This window comes from Equus przewalskii, chromosome 22 (assembly GCF_037783145.1).
Source record: "Equus przewalskii isolate Varuska chromosome 22, EquPr2, whole genome shotgun sequence".
Lineage (NCBI taxonomy): Eukaryota > Metazoa > Chordata > Mammalia > Perissodactyla > Equidae > Equus > Equus przewalskii.
Window position 1 is genome coordinate 52506730 of NC_091852.1, and position 20756 is coordinate 52527485.

The 20756-nt window shown below is 42.6% G+C and overlaps 1 protein-coding gene across 32 annotated transcripts in view; it reads right to left on the minus strand.

Annotated features, from left to right (window-relative positions):
* The window catches only part of PTPDC1 (protein tyrosine phosphatase domain containing 1), a 72049-nt gene that overhangs the window by 5926 nt on the left and 45367 nt on the right, over nucleotides 1-20756 (minus strand). For 8 of the 32 annotated variants that reach the window (XM_070590058.1, XM_070590059.1, XM_070590060.1 and 5 more), the window contains 8 exons: nucleotides 20168-20339; nucleotides 17799-17879; nucleotides 17459-17577; nucleotides 16301-16438; nucleotides 12734-13977; nucleotides 9572-9757; nucleotides 7494-7607; nucleotides 3282-5186 (listed from right to left, as the gene is read on the minus strand). In XM_070590058.1, the coding sequence (XP_070446159.1) occupies nucleotides 5067-5186; nucleotides 7494-7607; nucleotides 9572-9757; nucleotides 12734-13977; nucleotides 16301-16438; nucleotides 17459-17577; nucleotides 17799-17879; nucleotides 20168-20339 (2174 nt within the window). In that variant the 3' untranslated portion in view covers nucleotides 3282-5066. Of the gene's footprint in view, nucleotides 1-410; nucleotides 2874-3281; nucleotides 5187-7493; nucleotides 7608-9571; nucleotides 9758-12733; nucleotides 13978-16300; nucleotides 16439-17458; nucleotides 17578-17798; nucleotides 17880-20167; nucleotides 20340-20756 lie in introns of those variants that run through there. The other 24 variants (XM_070590062.1, XM_070590063.1, XM_070590064.1 and 21 more) reach the window with 10 other exon arrangements.

The following is a 20756-nucleotide window of genomic DNA, read 5'->3' on the forward strand; positions in this document are numbered from 1 at the left end:
AAGGTAACACATCAGGACACTATCTCGTACCAACCAGGTCTGTGAAAATCAAGAACTCAGAAAGTATTAAGTGTTGACAAGGATGTGGAGCAATAAGAACTCTTTCCCCACTGCTGGGAGTGCAAATAGGTACAACCATATTTAGAAATATTGTCATTGCTGGGAAACTGGACATGTGCATACCCTGAAGCCCGTACATTCCACTCTGAGCTACACAACCTAGAGAAACTTGCACGTGTGCACCCACATGTTTATATTTATGTACAGATATCAACCATCCTAGTGTCCATCACAAGTCAAAGGATCAAAGGTGGTGAATCCACAGCAGTGAACACACAGGCACTACAGCATCACACATCAGCATGGGTAAATGTGAGGAGTGTGTGGAACAAAAAAAGGAAGTCACAAGAGAAATTGCATTCTTCAATTTATGTAAAGTTTAAAAACAGGCAAAACCAAGCAACATGGTGTTTGAGGTAAAACTACAGAGAAACATACCAGGTACAGTGGAAGCCCTGAGGAGGAGCTGGGACTTTTGTCTCCTCCTCTCAGTCAGCTTGCGCTGTGTAACAAATACCAGACTGTGGCTTTCCCACAGTTCTGGGGGCTGGAGGTCCAACATGAAGGTGTTGGCAAGGCTGGTCTCCCCTGAGGCCTCTCTCTTGGACTTGTAGACAGCTGTCTTTGCCCTGTGTCCTCACATGGTCTTTCCTTTGTGTGTGTCTGTGTTCTCATCTCCTCTTATAAGCACACCAGTCACACTGGATTTGGGCCCACCCATATGACCTCATTTTAACTACCTCAGCAAAGACCCTATCTCCAAACACAATTACACTTTGAGCTGTGGGGGGTTAGGACTATAGCATATGAATTTTAGGAGGGCATAATTCAGCCCATAACACCTCCCTACCTCCTTGGGCTGTGGGGTAGGCAGGTAGTTGAATTTCATTACATTTAACAGAGTTAATTAGCACTTATTCTGTTCCAAGCAATCAAAGCTGAGTTTTGAAGGACATTTGGAATTAGCCGAAGGATAAAGTGTTGAGAATTAGTTCTTTCATTATTGTTCAGAAAGAATGGAAGTGTGGGCTGAAGGAGGCAGCTGGGTGGCGGCCAACGCAGAACTCAACAAGGGTGCTGACGGAGGGAGAAGATGGCATGGACAAGTGACGTGGCGGATGTGGACACGCACTAGACTTGGCTCCTGACGGAGGGATGAATGACTGAGTAAGTGACTCCTGGGTGTCCTCAGCATCAGCAGAGGGCCAAGCACAGAACAGGCACAAACCTGTTGCTGAAAGAATCTAAGTTTCATAGTGGTCTCTTCCACTTGTATTAGAACTCTACTGTGAGCATACAGGATATTCTCAGAAAGTAACTGATCATCTAATCTAAACTTTGCTAAAATAATTCAGGAAATGTCACCTACAAGTCCCAGGAACATTAAATTTAATATTAGGTTGAACCATATGAAATGGCCAGTATTTCATCATTTTTGACCTGCAGAAACGGCCATTTCATATGGTTCAGTCTAATTCAATGTCTGAGTAGTTTGTTCTATTTTTAAGAGAAAGAAAATGATAAAGCAATTCACTAATTCAAAACCAAGGAGTATTTAGAGTATGATCAAATGGTCACCTGAGGAGGAACCAATTCCAAAATGTAGCTTCTCCCTAATAAACAATCTTAAGAGTAAAACATCTTTTCATTTTAATCAAGAAAGCCAGGAGGCAAGGGCCCCACAGCCTTGTGTTGTGATATGAATTGCAGAGAATGTATGAAACTTTTATTTTCAGTGCAAAAGGTTTTATGATGTCTTATTGGGGCATTATCTTTAGTGACTGGATGTTTTAATTGATAGCTCAGAATGAAGGCTTGCCACAGCTCCACCGCTGAATGGCTCCATTGTGACTGCTCATAAATCAGTTTTATTGTCAGTGTTGGGCTGATCAGAGATCAGCTCATGCCTGAAAGCATAACTAAAAAATCATGCACCGCTGCCTAACAGGATTTGTAGAATTTTTCTCCTGCCGTTTTACCTGTAAACAATTTTCAACCACCTAGCATCGAGAAGGGCTCCTGTAGGTAAGGCACTAATCTTGGGCCACATTCATGAAAATAAAAAGCACTAAAGGGAGTGTCATTCTTGACTTACTTGCACTGAAAAGATATCAATGCTTATTAATTTGGAACAACAACAACAAAGATCCCACTCTGTTTCTACAACACAGTGCCTCTGGACATTTTTTCAGACACCTAGAGAGCAGCCTGAAACAGCACCCAAGTATAGGAGTAGGCATTCTCCATTTAAGAGAAAATAGAGAAACTTTACCTCTACTGAAGTATGATATGTGGTTATTCTCATGGAAACCAGAGCGATGAAAGCACATACTCTTTTTCAGACAAATCTGGGAAGCTGGCTGAAGCTGTGACTAAGCAGACCAGCACAGTATTTCTGACTTACGCATGTAGATCAAGCAACCTCTAAACCAGCAGCACCACATCTTAGAGAGCACCAGCAAACTCTGAAATAGGAAAACCAAGAGTGGCAAGAAACCATGCACTTCCTAAGAGTGATACGCTAGAGATCATATGATAGTAACAGAGCCAGCTCAACATTTTCCAGAGGACAAAAAACGTGGGATATTTTCGCTGAAGTATGAACAATGTGATGCTCTATAATGCTGTCAGTAGTCTTCTGCCAAAAGGGCCTCCAAGTCCCCGACGGGGCACTCAGTGCTGGGCAGCTCCACCTGGTTAGGAGCTCCACCGGCAGGCGGCTTCAGGAGGGAGGAGAGTGTGGTCCAGAGTCAGTCAGACTGGGATTCCTTCATCAGGCGAGTATGAATAATACTGCTCTCTCAGTCAGTCTGCTGAGAAGTAAAGTGAGACAACACATGTGCCCAGCCGTGGCAGTAAGTTCTGAACGTGTGCACTTGGCCCTTCCCACTTCTGTTGAGCCCAATTTTGCAACCCCGTGACCTCTTCCAGTAAGTGGATTTCTACCTCTGGGCTACAAAGAACTCCTCACCCATTTAAATATAGGAAAGCAGGAGTCTTGTTGGCCTGGAGATTTTCTCACCCCTTCCTCTTAGAGCTCTCCTGTCCTGGTACCCCTAGCTTGGTCATGCTGGATCAACAGAGCTGGCACTAACTAGAGTCTAGCTAGCTAACTACTCAGCCCAAAACTCAGTCTGCTCATCAGGAAAACTTAACCACAAAACTCCATTTTTCTCATCAGGATCTCAGAGGCACCAAGCTAAAGAAGCACAAGACGAGGGTTATGGGTTGTTCTTTCCACTTTTATTCAAATAAATACAATATTTGTATACAGCCTGATTAATTTCTCCCACTATCTCTATCCTCTAGTCTGAAAAGACTGTTTCAGATACACAGGCCAACAGCTACTTGTCAAATGAGCCATGGTGGCACCTGCCCATGTGAGAATGACTGAGACAAAGACTAACATCTTTGTGAGTAAAAACCATATTTTTGCAATGTACCTTTGGATAAAACATAATTATTTTCTCCTCTTCTTTCCCAGGTCAGGCACTTGAAAATGAGAAATTTCAGAAATGGGCAATCCAGTTCATCAAACTTCACTGGATTTTAGTTCCTAAGAAAATTCAAACAGTGTGGGAGAAAACAGTATTTAGGGTTTGCCACCAGAGTTAGTAAGACTGATGATAACTAGAATATATTTGATGTGCTAAAGCCTGATTTGGAAATGCAGGAGTTGGAGCAATTTCATTTTCTGTAAATTAGTCTTGCTTCCCCTGAAATTCTGTCTTTACAATTAAGTAGTAGGTTCTTTAGTTTGAAATAGGTTTAATATCACCTTTATTGGGAAAAACTATCCTCTCTGTGGCTTGGCCTCTGATACCCCCACATATTCATTTAGATAATGGGTATGGCTTCAATTGCTGACTGACAGTTTGGTCTACAAGGAACTAGCTTAGGCGGTTACTTCATATCTAAAGCTAGTAGGGTAAATGCAATCTATGTGGGTCAAATTCAACTTAAAAATCTTAATTCTTACAGTAAAAAAGCAGCCAAAGATAGGGCCCTGAGGCACTGGATCTAGGGAACGGCGGTTCTGGGAGGTGTGGGCCAGAGCTCGCACTATCACACTGTCAGCAGGGACAGCTGTCTCTGGAGAGTGGCTGCAGTGCCGGAGACAGTGGGGCTGCACAGAGCCTGTCCCTGCGAGACTAACCTTTCTGTGGAGTCCTGCTTCAGTTCAGGGCAGCTTCCCACACCGCCTACCACTGACCCTGCTTTCTCTGTGAGGATGCTATTTGGCTGTGTGGCCGCCCATGGGAGTGGGAATAAGGCTTGATGTGTTGAGAACCCCTCTTGCCTCCTGTGACAGCAGGGTTGGCAAGGTCATCTGGAGGCCTGATAGAGAGCAAGTCTACTTCCTACAAGTGAAAAATCCCAACCACCTCACAGTCAATGCTTTAACGTAAAACTAAATCACTCTGAAAAATAATACACTTTGAAACATTTTGCCATATTTATATAAGAAAAGAAAAACCAAAAAATTTCAAAAATTTTTAAAAACCTTTTAAAAATGTTCTATCAACAGCCTTCTTATTAACAAATATAAAACACTTTAAGACACTAGGTGACTTCCTTAGGCCATGTGTCAGGGGGATGGATATACAGTGAAGGTTTATTACTAAAGTTATCTGTTTGGTAAAAACTCTAGGAAGAGTTCCGTCAACAAAATAACTGTTTTGGAAAGAAGCATTACAACTTTCTCCAAAATGTCAAAAAGAATAAAGATGTAAACACCACATACTTAAAATATTAATACAACAATATTAATTCAGTTAAATAAATAAAAGTGGCACCAACTTTATAACACAAAAATGGAATTCAAGGATATTTTAAAATAAATAATTCCTCTAAACAGGAACAAGCATTCTTAGTACAAACCAAGAGCATCTGAAATAAAGTGCTATGACACGAAGCAGCGCCACACGTCAACCTGTTCACCTATGCACAAAAATGCCGCCTGGATCTTCAGGTCTGAAACCTTTCACCACAAGGGAAAGTCAGCTTCACGAAACATCGGGCTTAGGGTTATCTTTAGCCATTTTTCTTTTTTCTTCCAGTGTGTGCTTAAATATTTCCTTCAGGGTGTTGTAAACTATAGGTCCACTTTCAGAATCAAAATTAACCTGGTGACAAAGAAAATTTATATTCAGGACACTGTAAGAAGGATTTTAACCAGTTTCTATTTTGAGAGAAAAGAAAGGGGGTAAAGAAAAAAGTATGACTTATAAACAAAATTTTATATATAAAAAGTACACAATATATTTCACACATTAATTTTAATTGAAAGATTCTATTAGAATTGCCAGTCATGTCAATACCAAACTTACGAATGAAAACTAAAAAAATTAAATCTAGTGCCTGGATACGTAGTACACTCATATACACCATCATGAAGCAAGTCAAGAGTGATGTGAGGTGAGTTTTAATCCAGACACTAATCACTGATGGTGTGAGGGAAAGGTCTGCTTAAGAAAACAGCACACACCTGCTCTAAGTGTTGCACTAAGACCCCTGAGGCGACCTGAACAGGAAGCCTGACTCTCTACTTGCCAGCTAGGTAGCCTCAGGTCACACCTAACCTCCCTGTAAGAGAGGTCACGCTACTACCCACCCCCTTAGGATTTCTGTGAGTACTAAGCACGACAGCATGTTTGGCACAGATCAAAACCTCCATAAAGCCAGTGTCCTTGCCCATGGTGGGAAGGCACCATGTATACATATTTTGATTGTCTGCCCAAGTTCCTCATACTGCAGGGTCAGGAGTGATAGCAGGACAGAGAACCAGAGCAATTACTACACCTCCCCAAAGTCCCATCCCCAAAGAAATGTGTGACTCCTTAGGAAAGGATCAGGATCACTTGGCCAGGGACCCCCTCCTCCTGGAGCAGAGGGAGGGAAGAGTCTGAGATTTCACCCTGCTCACACACTAACAAGTTCGTCTGCCAGCTTCGTGGACACTGGCAGGAGACAGGAGACTGCTGAACTAGAAACAAACAACTTTATGACTGAAGGCAGCATATGCTTCATAATCACACGGGTTCCCTTGCCCTCTACATTCCAGGGGGCTGACACTGAGGGGCACAGGTGGAGGCTGCACAAGCAAGGGGTCTGCATCCTAGCTGAGGAGCCCCAAGCTTAGGCAATCCCAATGTTTGATGAGGGGGCTGCAGCAAGCCAGCTAAGCTCAGGCCTGAAGGGAAACATGACCTTTATTACAGTGGAAGCAGACACTGCACAGACTTCCTTGAAGAGCTAGCCCGGACCAAGGACTGTCAGGGCCTCTACTCATAAGATTATGCACAAGGGGAGAGACCCAGGAACTGTAGCCTAACATTCTTATAGACAGGTTCGGAACAACTGGTATTTTTAACTGTTCATCAGTATTCCCCAAAAGGCCAAAAGAAGTTGTAAAGAATTCCTACTGCTTTCAGAAAGAATATTAAGGACTTTTTTTCAATTAGATTCAGAAATTTAATTTTATCTTAGCCATTATATTGTCTGTCCTATCTACAAAAACTTATTAACATTAATAATGGTTTGAATTGTTTACTTTGTTAAACATCAAACCATAACCCTCCCCACATGGCAGGCAGCCTCTCAGTCCATGAAAATGCTAACACAGATGTAAAGGATCACTTGATTGGGTTTGAGCTGCTGACTCTGGAAACTGTCAGAAGAGACCGGGAGGGTGCAGAGCAGGTTAGTGCCATAAAGCTCCAGACGAGGAACAAGAAAACCAGCAAGGAGGACGTCATTTTGGAAAGAGAGGAGGGGGGAGGAAATTGATGAATGAGTACAAATAATAATTGCTATTACCATTAAAGTTTACCACAGGTGCTGTCACTGAAAAGCTGAGTTCTTTGTTTAATGACATTTTCATATCACACATGAGAGATACCAAATACGTTAGCTGAAGGTGTGAGGGGAACGCTTCTCTTGGTGTGAACCTGGCTTTTTTCTTCAGACAGATTGCTGCAAGCCAAAAGGATATGCAGAGAAAGGATACTTTTTGCTTAGGATTTGCCAACCAGGACACAGAGCCGAATCGTCAGCGCTGGATGTTGAATTCTCAATAGACAGTTTCTTGTTTAGACCCAGGATAGAAGTGGCTCAACAAGAAGACTCTCTGACGCCTACTAGGCACATGATTTAAAAATACTTTCTCAACACTCAACTGTTTCTCTATAAAAGCTCTTTGTTCCAATGTTCTCCTTCAAAATCCCACAGTTCAGCTTTTTCTAATATGACTGTTAGGAAACTGATATTTCTTTGGCCAAAAGTCTGCAACTACTTTCAAGAAATGTCAAACACATATTTCCATCAAGAGGAAACACAGCTCAAGTTTTATTTTACCGGAGGCTGGTGGCCTGTGGACTGTCGTTTACAAAGACTATGCTGACTGCAGTCTGAAGGGGGAAGAGTGGACCCACCTTAGTGAAAGCTTTGATGGCTCGGGCAAGGATGGCCTCCTCCACGTCCACAGGAATCGTCTGCAGGCTCACTATGCAGCACAACACGCAAAGTATAGTCTGCTGCTGACCCTGCTTTTGTAGAAATCAAAATCAAACAAGTTGTTTGAAAAAATGCCTCAAGGAATAAACTCAAAGCAACTCCAGAGCCAGGGACTGGTTTGCAACCAAGTGCTCACAACCTCAGACACTGAGCCATCTACAAAGGCTCGACTAGAGTCTCCTGTGAGGTGTCAGTACAGTCTGAAAGGCTTTCACGAGATCAAATCAAAGCTGTTTAGTTATTACAAGAAGTACAACTGAGTCTGAAGATAAGAGCAATTTCAAACCAAATGTCTTCCTTACAGTGAACTAAAGAGACAATCCACTCTTGTTGTTTTCAGACATAACTGTTTCAGTCGGCTAGTAGATGCTGACATGGCACGGCAAGACGTGGACTGGTCAGCGGGGCACCCAGCACTCAGTACCTGCATGCCCTACCTGTTGCAGACGCCATGGAGGGAGGAGGGGTGGAAAGAGAGATAGCACAGCTCTCCAGGAAGATGCTGGAACTTAAGGGGGGAGGCCCCTAAGGAATGTGTCCCCAACTTGACTCCTGGGGTTGTTCACTTTAGACAAGCAAAGGGGAAACTCTACCAGTGGAGCAACATGCCACTACTTTCATTTCTGGAAAGCTACTGTAAGGATATAATCTGAAAAGCAGACAGACCTGCAAGCACAAATGATCATTACAGTGATGCCTATTGAAGTAAAAAGTAAAAACCCCAAAATAATGTAAAGTTCCTACACATAAGGGTGAGAGTGAATGATGATGAAACAGGACGATGTGACAGAAAGTGCACAAGCTTTGTGCCAGAGCCAGCTGAATCTGAATCCTGCTCTGATACATGCTGTGCACCTTGGGGAAGTTGCTTCACCTTCCCTTTTCTGTAAAACGAGGCCTCGACCTCTCCGGGCTATGGAGATGAACAAAGGTGAAAATGGAATTTATGACCTAGCAAGGGCCTGGGCCCACTGCCACCCAACAAAGGTTAGCCATCTCCCTTACATCCCTCCTTTTCCTCTCTGTAATTTAATTCCAGAGAATACAGCCTAAGAAAAGGACTCTAGACGCAGGAAAAACCTGATCTTTAAAGATGTGCATCACACAACTGAGCATGTGTCTGGGCGTGCCTGTCTATGTGTGTCTCTGTGTGTGTGCGTGCATGTGTCTGTGTGTGCAGTAGTCATAGATGAACTGGAAACAACGAGATGTTTACACTGCAGCACAGTAGGTAACTAGAGTAGATTATGAGATAACACTATTTCATAAAACAAAACAAAGCCTATTTTTAAATGAAAACAATATCTCTATATGGTTAAAAATAAACTGTATACAAGGATCTACAATGAAAAGTCTGCCTCCCTTCCTAGATCCGTTGTCTCCTACTATTGTTCCCTAAAGGAACAATATTTTTTCTTCTATATTTTATACATATATAAATTATATACATAAATGTACATATGACACATGTGCCTTTTTAAGAAATACAAATGGGTGCATATTCCAACCCATCCCATACTTCTCACATTATATGTCCATAGTAAATAAGTAGAAACAAATACTTGAAAGTGAAAAAGTGGTTAGTTACGACATATCCCCATGGTAGAGCATTACCCACCCATTAAAGTTAACATTTATGAAAAACTTACAGTAAACATAGAAAAATACCTATGTTATAATTCTGAGCAAAAATGAAGCATAAAATTGTATGTGAAATGATTTTTACCAAGTTAACTTATCTACTAAGATTGAAAGAAAAGACTTGAAAACGTTTAAAGTGGCTCTCCTTGGATTATGGGTATTTTCCCTTTTTATTTTTGTATTTTCTAAATGTTTATACTGGGTCTGCATTTCTTCTCTTACCTTGGAAAAACTTAAATTAGACCCAGATATGGGATTCTGTATGAATTCTCTTTTTTATAATGGATTTTTTAGTGTGTGAAACTTGTGCTGAAGGTCTTAGTTAACTTCATCAACTGTCCAACAGCTACTTTACCTTCTCTAACAGAAATAGCGCTTCTGCAGCATCTGCACGCCTGTCAGCCAGCATGTCCACGTCCTCTTTGGTTATCACAGGCTCTTTCAGCTGCTCCATCCAAGACCACATCAAACTGCACAGGATGAAAGGATCCCTTTCGCCACATATTCTTTCCCAAGCTCCGTCTCGGGAATTTAGTTCTTTCTAGAAAGAAAGGAAGAAAGAAAAAGAGGGAGGAGAGAGGAGAGGAGAGCAGAAAAAGAGATGAGAAGAGAGGAGAGGGAGGGAGACAGAGGTACAGAGAGGGGGAGAGGGAGGCAGGCACCATTTGACATTTGATGACCCTTAGGCTGTCCAGGAGAGTGAGTCTCAGGCTCTGGGTGAGGAACGGGACCCCTCCCAGTGCCCCCCACTTCCAGGCGGCACACTGGCTTAAGACCCTGAACTTCTCTAAGCCTCAGTTTCCGTCTGCGAGGTGCGACCCTGCCCACTGGGCTGACTGGCTGAGAGGTCTGTTAAAGCTCCTGGTGCACAGAAGGGCTTAGTTAACCCAGGTTCTCCACCTCACTGAGAAACCACAGGAACAGTCCAGGAAGAGGGAGCCTTCCTTTTCAGGCTCCTTGGAACGAAACAGAAATATTTATTACAATGAGGCAGAATGGTAGATGAAAAAGCATAACTAAGAGAACATTTGCAAATTAACCTGGGATAAGGAAAAGCTTCTGACCGAAACTTCAAAATGTGCCCCCCAAAAAGTGCTTTAACATTGGTAAACATGGTATATGTAGTTCTTTCAAATTCCTTTTTAGAATCCTATGCAGAATTTAACAAATAACAAAGTGCTGCATCCTGAAATCTGATAGGATGAAAGAACTAGGAAGTCTTGCCAATACTCCAAATGCCTGGACATAATTTAAGCAGATTCTAAAACTTCAGAGAGAGCAGGGGAAGAGTGGGACAAAAATTTTAATTTCTGACAGGGTTCAGATTTACGGTAGTAAATAAAATATATGTTTGCAATAGTAATAAGCATAATAATTGCTACCATTCATTCATTCACCAATCCAATATTTACAGAATATTTACAATATGACAGGAACCAGAATGCACGACTTCTCTCTGGTTCTTAAAGCCACCCACCAGAGAGGCCCAATAACCTGCCCAGAGCCCGATGCAAGAAGAGGGTAAAAGAAGCATTCTCACCCAGTTCTGCTCTACCCCAGTCTGTGATGTTTCTGCCATGCCACCAGGGTCCTCTCTATTAAGTCATAAATAAGCTAATACTTTCAGTTGTGTAAGTCCTCTGTATCCCACTGATCATGTACAGAGCAGAATAGTTTTTATTCAATTACATGTAGCTAATGAGAAGATAAGCTGGGCAGAAAGGACACAATTCAAGGACCCTCTTAGTAAAATGACTATCGCATCATGATGTTTTCTGACACCAGTGGGGTTAGGAAAGGTAGGGATGATGGGAAGTATTAAACACACGAGCTGTATCCTGGCTCTGCTGCATTCGGACCGCGTGACCATGAGCATGTTACTTGACCGCTGTGACCCTTAGTTTCTCCATCTGTGATACTTAATTCACAAAGACTGTAAAGATTAACAAAGATGCTGTAACTAATATTCATCTGCCTCAGAGGATTACTGTGCAAGTCACATGAAGTAATAGATGTGAAGGGGCCTCGTACAGGCAAAGGTGGCATTATGCTATTCAGATCATGTTCATTTTACTCTTTCCAGAATCCAACTGATTTGTTTTATTGCTGAAAGGCCCCTAGTAAAATCTAGGAAAGAAAAAAGGGCAAATCCACGCAAATGAAAGGGTTGTGTTCACCTCTAGAGAATGCTTTTGGATGTGTTACTCACTGAAACAGTCTGGCCCATGTGGGGCTGAGCCAAGGGGGCTGCGAGCTAGGGCGCCTGAAACCGGAGGCCCTACTGCTCACTAAGGTGGCTCACGGCGAGGCAAGGGAAGACCTGCTGCCTGGAAGGCTTGTTTAGTTTGGAGCAGGAAGTAAAGAAAACACTTCATGTTGGAAGAAAGCAATACATCTAACTTCCTGTTAAGCAAATAGTTTAGAACTGCCTACGGTTCTGACGGAGAAAGCGTGTGTGGGAGTGCCCTCCTCCTGTCACCCAGCTGTTAGCAGGTGGGAGGCTCCACGCTTGGTTTTCCCACTTCTGCATCTGGAAGGTTCTGGCCCTCTTAGAAAGTGTACATGCCTTGCTTAACTAATGGTAGAATCCAGAAGAGCAGCTATGCAAATAATCTGTAGTAGATTACGGGCCAACAAGCCAAGATTTCAGTGAGCCAGGCCTCACTTACTCCCTAGGTCAGTGCCACACATGGGCAGTTTACCCGCGTCAGATAACTAGGTGTATAAGGCCTGCCTCTTCTCTAGACCAGCTGCTCACTCAGGGCAGAGTGCGTGGCGATTTAAGATTGTCTTTTTAGTGAAAGTACAACACAAAAAGGGGTTAAAATTTGAAATTTCACATTCTAATGAAGATAAAAGCCAAGAAATGGACCGCAAAGACCCCATTCTCAGGTAAAACTAACAGCGCAAACGTGCTCTGGGGCCGCTCCTGTTTGTGTTCCTGGACCCCAGAGGTGCCACACTGGGTGGACTGGGAAGGCTGCACGAGGGATGCGGAGCAGGGGCATCTGTTGCAAGTCCCTCTGGCCTCACTCAACGCTTGGGTTGATGAACTTTGGAAAAGAGCTTCGTCTGATTTCATTTATGTCTCCTGGTCAGTGGTTCTCAAAGTGTGGCTCCCTGCCAGGCCTCAGGTTAGAGATACTTCAGGTCTGTTCTAGAGCTGTCTGCTGTGGGCTGTCCATCCGTCTGTCAGTCCCACAAACCAGCAAGAAAGAAGGAAGCTACAGACATCAATCAACGTCAATGGCTCGCTCAGTCAAGCACCCTGCTAAATGCTAGCACTAAGTGCTTTCTTTCACATGGAGACTAGAAAGAACCCACACGACAGCTCTGTGTCTGTCGTTTCTATGACAGCAGGCTCGTATTAAGGGGGAGAAACCTGAAGTTCAAAAGTTAAGTATTACACAAACATGTTTTCAAATTCCTATAACAAATGAATCTGGGGAAACATATTACATTTTTGCTCTGACATAGATATTTCCCACACATATATAATGAAAGGAAATACAAATACCTGCCACATTTCTACCTTCCTTTTCACTTCCTCCTTTTCTGCAAACTCATTTAAATTTGCCAGGGCTTTGGCCACCAGTATTCTCCTTGCTTCAACACTCAGTTCAGACTGCAAAGCCGTGTGTGGAGCGACTTCAGACAGATCTTTGCTGTCCTGGGGTTTGGGTCCAGTCGAGGCCCGTACTTTGGGACTGGAGCCACAGCCCACAGGGCCGCAGTGAGTCTCACCATCTTGGCAGCAAGCACCCTGACCGTCACACCTGCAGTGGGGCACTTGGTGGGGAGAGCGGCATAGCTCCTTAGGGATGTTTGCAAAGTTGGGGGAAACTGGCTCCCCAGGGCTGTGTGAACCTGAAACGCCCCCAGAGAAGGTTCTGCTCCGCTGTACTTCCTTCGGAATATTCTTCCTATGGAAAACTGGGGACCCGTCATCTTTGAGTCCTTCCAGGCCTCCAAATTTAGTCTGATTCCAGAAAGAAAAGGTATTGCGGACCAGTGCTTCCTTATTTAAATCTAGTTGTGGAGTCTGCGGGGAGTGACAATGGCTTATGGGCTTCTGCTGCCTGGGGTTATGGCAAGGCAAGACCTGGGCAGGTACTGTCCACGGAGTCCCTCCTTGCTCCAGAAGTGACTCAGCCCTCTTTAAATCCGAGTCACTGTAGCTGAGCCGCCTTTTCAGACGAGTCAGGGGCTGAAGGCACTCGACTTTCCGCCTCTTCCAAAGAGGGTCAAACTCTTGTTCACTGGAAAGAATCACCTCCTGATTCTCAAAATCGGCTGTCACTGCAGTGGGGGTGAGAGAGTCTGAGGCATCACTGTTGTGCCTCAGTAACTCTTTATCCAGCTGCATTGTAACCATCGCAGAAACGGTCTTTTCAATTTCGGCAGAGAGGCTGGGGACCTCTGCCACTTCTTCGGTCACCACTGGCCTGTTCTCAGCTAAGTCCAGCAGCAATTTGCAAACAATGTGGATAATTTTTGGCACGTGTTTCAGGAGTCGTGCCTCATAACCATGAAGCAGGTGCCGCTGGCGAATTAGATACTGTGCTAAGGTGACAGCATGTGCTTTGGGGTCACAGCAAGAGAATACATTGCGAAGAGGAATCAGAAACTGAGTAAATTCCCTTACACATAGTAGCTGTCCTCGAGTTTGTATGGAATTGGGTCGCTTTGCCCGAACAAATATAATTGCTTGGTCGGCAGTCATTCTTGTTGCAAAAACTAAATAACATGCTATTAAAACACCTAAACAGTGAAGAAGAGAAAATTGCTATGAGAAAAGCTTACATGTTTATTTATTTATACTCTTTGAGTATTTTAAATTTGAATATGTATTAGGAAACCATATAAAAACAGGGGCATTTTAAGGACAATTATAACTTTTTAAATTTTGTATGGTGTTTATCTATTTACTAGTCTATATGGCACCTATCCGCTTGACTGAGAAGCCTCAGATACGTCTGTAGCCTGGGGCAAGTACAGACACTGTCACGGTGAAGCTGAGTAAGTATGGAGGAGGAGGCATGATGGAGTGTGGGTAAGGGGGGGGTGAGTGAGTGAGTGTGATGAAAGGGGGAATCACAGAGTGTGGAATGAGGGAGATGACAGTGTGAGTGTGGATTGAGGGGGGATGAGTGAGTGTGGAGTGAGGAGGGATGACAAGTGAGGGTGATGACTGAGTGAGGAGGGATGAGTGAGTGAGTGTGGAGTGAGGAGGGATGACTGAGTGTGGAGTGAGGAGGGATGAGTGAGTGAGTGTGGAGTGAGGGGGGATGCTGAGTGTGGAGTGAGGCGGGGTGAATGAGTGTGGAGTGAGGGGGGATGAGTGAATGAGTGAGGGAGTGAGGGGGGATGAGTCAGTGTGGAGTGAGGGGGGATGACTGAGTCAGGAGGGATGAGTGAGTGTGGAGTGAGGAAGGATGAGTGAGTGAGTGTAGAGTGAGGAGGGACGAATGACTGAGTGTAGAGTGAAGGGGGATGAGTGAGTGAGTGCGGAGTGAGGGGGGATGACTGAGTGTGGAGTGAGGAGGGGTGAGTGAGTGTGGAGTGAGGAGGGATGAGTGAATGAGTGAGGGAGTGAGGGGTGATGAGTCATTGTGGAGTGAGGGGGGATGACTGAATGAACTGATGATCCAGTGGGTTTTTCCTCCTTGTGCCCAACTCCAACATGGAAGAAAGTAAATCCTCCTTCTCTCTACTCTCAACAGCTCTTAAAAATTTCCATTCAATCAATCTATACACCTTTCTTGGAACTTCCCACCCCTGCCGTCTTTGCCTTCAATTGTTGGCACATTCCAGTCTGGCATTCTTCCCACTTGGGCATTTTCTTCTTTAGAGATTATTCACATTCACAACCTGGTTTTTTCCCTCACAATTCTTCTTCCATACTTGTTTCTACACCAATACATGTTTTTCTTCAAACCGTGATATAACTCTATTTTTCTATTAGCACTTAATAGTAAGGAAAACAGCCTTAAGAGTGTAAACATTATGTAGTCTTGTTAATTAATATCAAATTAAAATGAATAATAGAGGCAATAATTAATCAATTAATGCAAACATAACAGTTAATTAAGATCAAAGTAAAAGGCAAATAAAAAGACATCCGTGTGATTCACCAAGTTTGCAAATCTCATTACATATGAAAATCAGAACCTCCAAAAATTGCATGTTTTCCCAGTCCGTGGTAGGCTTCAACATATCTTTTTCACTAGGACATGCAGGTCTTTAGTGTAAGTATGAAACATCTGCAGAGCTATTGTGAGGAACTGCCAGGAATGGTGAGATTTTGGCTTGACCCTAAGAGCTGACGATCTCAAGCAGAACTGACTCCTGTCCTGAAGATGCTCCTGAGTAGGTGGGAGACTCCATGGCAGGTACACAGGCAGACAACAGACAGAGTTGAGCTCAGGTGTCTGGCTGGACCAGATGAAAACGAAGATTCCAACCCTATGGAATCTATTTTCATCCAATAAGACTGAGACTCTGCTGCATTTTTAAGTAAAATCATTGATTTTTATATAGCATTCTAGGCACAGATAGACACTCCTTCACAAACAAAATCCTTACAGCCATGGATTTAAATCTTGGCTCTGCCACTTACCCAACGTAGCAAATTACTTAACCTCCTTTAAAACTCACATTGTTGCTAAAGACTTAAAAAGGTAGTAGATGTAAAATGCTTAGAACATAGCAAGTGAAACAATGCTTGCTATTTTCATTATTATTTTGATTAAGGAAAACTACATTTTTTAAAGACACTATGTATTAAAGTCTTGATTTTTTTCCTTTAAGGAAGAAAATCAGAGTGATCATTTAGCTAGATGTGGAAACTCACCTGTTATCTAAATATGATGAGTTTTCAACCCTAAGTCATTCAAAAATACTCACAAATATTTGGTAACTGAAATTATCTAAGATACTTCAAAAATCTTTTATTAACTTCTTCCATTTGATTCCAAAGCTTTGATAGGATTCTGAAAAATATTTATCCTCTAGAATTAGGAAATATTATTCCTTACATATTTAAATACGCTACAAGACAATAAAACCACCTCCTAGAATTTACCTGTTCGACCAAGTCCTGCGTGACAATGGACAGCTACTTTTCCTTCTTGTAAGGCAAACGTCATCACCTTCACCATATCTAAGATGGTGGTAAGGGATGCTACACCATAATCTTTCCACCCGAAATTGTAGAAATAAACTGGACAATGAAAAAGAGAAAAAGAAAAAAAAATCAACATACAGGAAAAATACTTGCAAACACCTGAAGAAAGTGAGTGAATTCACGAAAAGTATAAAGCTGTAAGGCACGCAGATCTCAATAGTTGTGTAGGCCTAAAATAACTGGCTTTCTACATTTTCAGTAAGTTTACCGTTAGCAGTTTTTAACGAAGTACACTCAATATTACTTAAGACATTTCCTGCTAAAACTCAGACAGAAAGAATTAAGGAAAAGCAGGATTGCAAATTAATAAAGCTAATGATCTATACCAAAATTACTCAGCTATGGAGGGAAAGCATGCAATCTTGTTTAAGCATGGAAATGTGTCTAAATGAATAATAAACAGTATAAGGTGGTACAGACAGATTTTCCACCTAATGGGAAAAAAAAGGTAGACACAAAGTTTTTAAAAACAAGTTCCAAAAATGGCACGGGGTGATCCTTTCCAGCCTGGTGTGAATGACACACACTCGGTGGATTCCTCCCAAAGCTCCTGTGACCGAGGAAGTTCTGGGATTGTCACATAAAGAATCCCTCATCCTACCCAGGGGCAGAACTGTGCAGCAATACAAGCATGAGTGAGTTCTGGGTTCCAACCCTGCTGTCATGTTTGAGCTGTGTGATCTTAGGCAAGTCAGAACTCACTAAGCCAGCGTGGCCTCATGCGTTAAGCAGAAACAACAACTACTATGTTACATGATTGCTTTAAGGATTAAATAAGACGACAGGTCTGGCATACTGTAATTAACGCAGGCATTATTTCCACGGGGTCTCCTCCGAAGAACCCTCCCACAAAAAAAGAAATCCTATACTTTCCACAGCAATACCAAAGAAGAATGGCAGCATTGCTGAAAGTCAAAGTTAGCTCATCTTCACTTTTAGGAGCCCTACTACTATGCAGGAGGCATTTATTTCCACCACGTTTTTAACCTAAGAGCTGAGCAAAGTCTCTGAGTGCTGTCCTTGGTAACTCACAGAGAGGAGGATGGAAGGACTTACTGCCGGCCTCCATGAAAGCCTCAGGAAGGTACGTGAAGCCACTCTCCTGTTCCAGAGGGTTCCCACAGCTGGCATGCTCGCCAGGGCGCTGCAGGTTGATGATTGTTTTTATGCCATGTCTTAAAGGAAAGAGAAAAAAAATTAGTCATATTGGGAGATAGTGTTTTAAAAAATTAACCCTTTTTTGACATCAATAAACATTACTAATTTCCCTTAAAACTTTAATTTCTTATTTGAAATAAGCTCTTTGCTGCCCATTGTTACAATGAAAGCACTTTTCCATTTGAAGTCAAAAGCACTGGAAGAGAAAACACGAGGGGATTATTACAGCGGCACTTACGTCCGGAACTGCTCGATGATGCAGTACCTCTCGAGGAGCTCTGTGGACGGGCGAGCCATGGCCAGGATTTTATCAGTGACCCTACAGAGGGAGGAGGGACTGGTAAGACGCACAAAGCCCAGAACATCGCAGCTCTAAGGACTGAGAGAGAGAGCAAGCCCCTACTTATTCTATGATTTCAACAACTCTACAAGGTAAGAATCTTTTTAGACAAATCTGGCTTCAATTTTGCATCACAATTAGGTCTCTAAGAAACCCAAGCTTCTTAAATCCCTGGAAAAAATTCCAGGACATAAAGTATTTATGAACTCTGGCATAGCTTTTTCAAAGACTCTCATGAGATTCTACTGGACATGGAGAAACCTCAGCTGCTAGCAAAGGTAACAATTTGGGTTAGTTATCCAATGTTCCTGACCAAACGAGGAGGGCCAGTGGGGAGGCAGCCTTAGTTACCCTACTTTCTGCACCTGTCACCTAGCGTGCTAAGTGGGGGTAATAACGTCTGCCTTGCAGCGTTGGTGTGGGAATTCAATATGACGTGGATATAAAGTCTTGAACATAAATCATGGCATGTTTTTTATAAATGCTGAGTTATTGTAATTTAGCAAAAAATATGAGCTTTGGAGTCAGTCGGGCCTGGTTCCAAATGCTGGATTTTCTACTTTCTGGCTGTGTAGTAAATTACTTAGTCTCTCTGGACTTCAATTCCTTCATCAATAAAATGACATTAACAATGCCTGCTTCACAAGAATTTTACAAAGATGAGATAATAATTTGAAAGTGTCTAGCATAGTGCCTGGCTAGCAGCCAAATGGATGTTTACTGAGTATATAAATGGACAGCGGCCTAATAAAAGGCTGTCACTCTTATTAGGACTCTGGGCTCTGGATTGAATTTCTTGCCAGTGCGTGGTAAAAGATACATCAGGTGGTCTACCAGAGGTTGTGGGTCACATGAACCTGAGAGGAATATCAGAGACATTAGATGAGCAGGGCAGGATCCAGAACGATATCACCCTCCTCCCCTGGGTAATGTCTGAATACCCCCCAAAGGTTTGGTACCCCCCAAAATTTAATAGTACTTAGTATAAGATGAGGAGAGATAAAACATGAAAGCAGCAGAGGTGAAAAAGACTCAGATGGTTTGGTCAATAACTAAAAATATAACCGTAACCTTAAGCTGCATGATTAGTAATTTACTTGTCCTGACCACACGTCAGGAATACTGTTTGCTTTTTCACAATACTCTTTAACAGAGATAGTGATGGACCAGAATATGATCTGTGGAGAACAACAGTGACAGTGGACCCCCAACTGTATCACTACACACGCACCCAGCAAATCCAATACGAAAATGCACAGGGTGCAAGTTAGATAAGCTGGTCGACAAACATCGAATTAGTAAATGGATTCTTGCTGTATAAAATGATTCACTACCAGAGTTCTTTACCTCCTAGTGTGTTTCAAATGTGATTTGGTTTATTTATCAGAATTCTTCAAACACCACTATATCAAAAAAAGTATACTTGCCCATTTACCATTACTAATAAAAAGCAGTATGATTCAACAAGGAATGAATTGCACTCACATAAACAATGCAAGCATCTTATATTGTCTACTGATCCAACAACTTGTACGACTTCTACTGAGGCAGCCTGGAAGTATATTTGCATGAAAATGTGTACTTTAATAAAGAATATAAGAAGAAAATAAAAATGAGGCTAAAGCTTACATGTATGAAACTGCAAAACTATGTAAGTACCTCATAATTTCTCAAATTTATAGCTGAACATTTTAACAATTCTAGCAATTTCTGAAGTTTAAGAGCTATCTAGCTATCATTTCTTGAAGTATCTAGTGACCATTTCTTTAACATACTGTGCATACATCACTTCACTTAATTAAAAAAGAACCTGGGGCTGGCACAGTGGCATAGTGGTTAAGTTTGCATGCTCTGCTTCGGTGGCCCAGAGTTCATGAGTTTGGATCCCAGGTGTGGACCTAGCACCGCTCATCACGCCATGCTGTGGTGGCATCCCACATAAAATAGAGGAAGATTGGTACAGGTGTTAGCTCAGGGACAATCTTCCTCACAAAAAACAAAACAAAACAAAAAACAAAAAAGCCCCTATGGGGTTGGTTTTACTATTTCCATTTTACAGATGAGGAAACTGAGGTTCAGAGTGCCTGTGTGAGTAGGTCAAGATCACAGCTCATCAAGCAGCAAGGCCAGGGAAGGGAGGTGAGATCCTTTGACTTCAAAACCCCATACTCCTCCTACAGCCCACTGCCTTCTGGCATCACATACATCTCCATTCCCTTCCCTAGTGAGCAGTAGGTGTGAGCTACTGAAGGGACAGAATCACTTACCAGGATGAGTAGACCCCCTTAACGGCTTGCTCCTGCTCACTCCAGCGGGCTGGATTTTCATACTTGCATGCTCTGCCACCACACGCCATGGAGCAGGCCATGTGTCCAGGAATGACATGCCGTAAACGCTCTCCGACTTTCGTATACTTTGGTGTTGGACGTCCAGAACTTCCTAGAACATACAAGGAAGGCAAGATTCAAAATTCCACTCTCCAAACGGAACAGTACCATGGGAAACAGCTTCCATTTTCTCTCAGGATTGCACATAACGAGCCAGCGCTAACCCCCTTCATTTTGTCAGGAATACAACTGCTTCCTTTTCGTCTTCGTGAATCTCCTATATTAAAAGATAGAAAAGGCTTTCACACACAGTCATCTCCACATGTCACGTTGGTAATGAAGAGGAAGAAACTGTAAAAGGAGATCTTTTATAAGGGGTGAATTTTGTTCAAAAACTATTTTTAATGAAAAAACACAAAACATTCAATCATTTTATCTCCTATTACACGTCCACTAAAACTCTTGGCAAAACAGACAGTAAAAAGTATAATGGAGAATTAACTATCAAAATTTAAAAAGGAATACACAC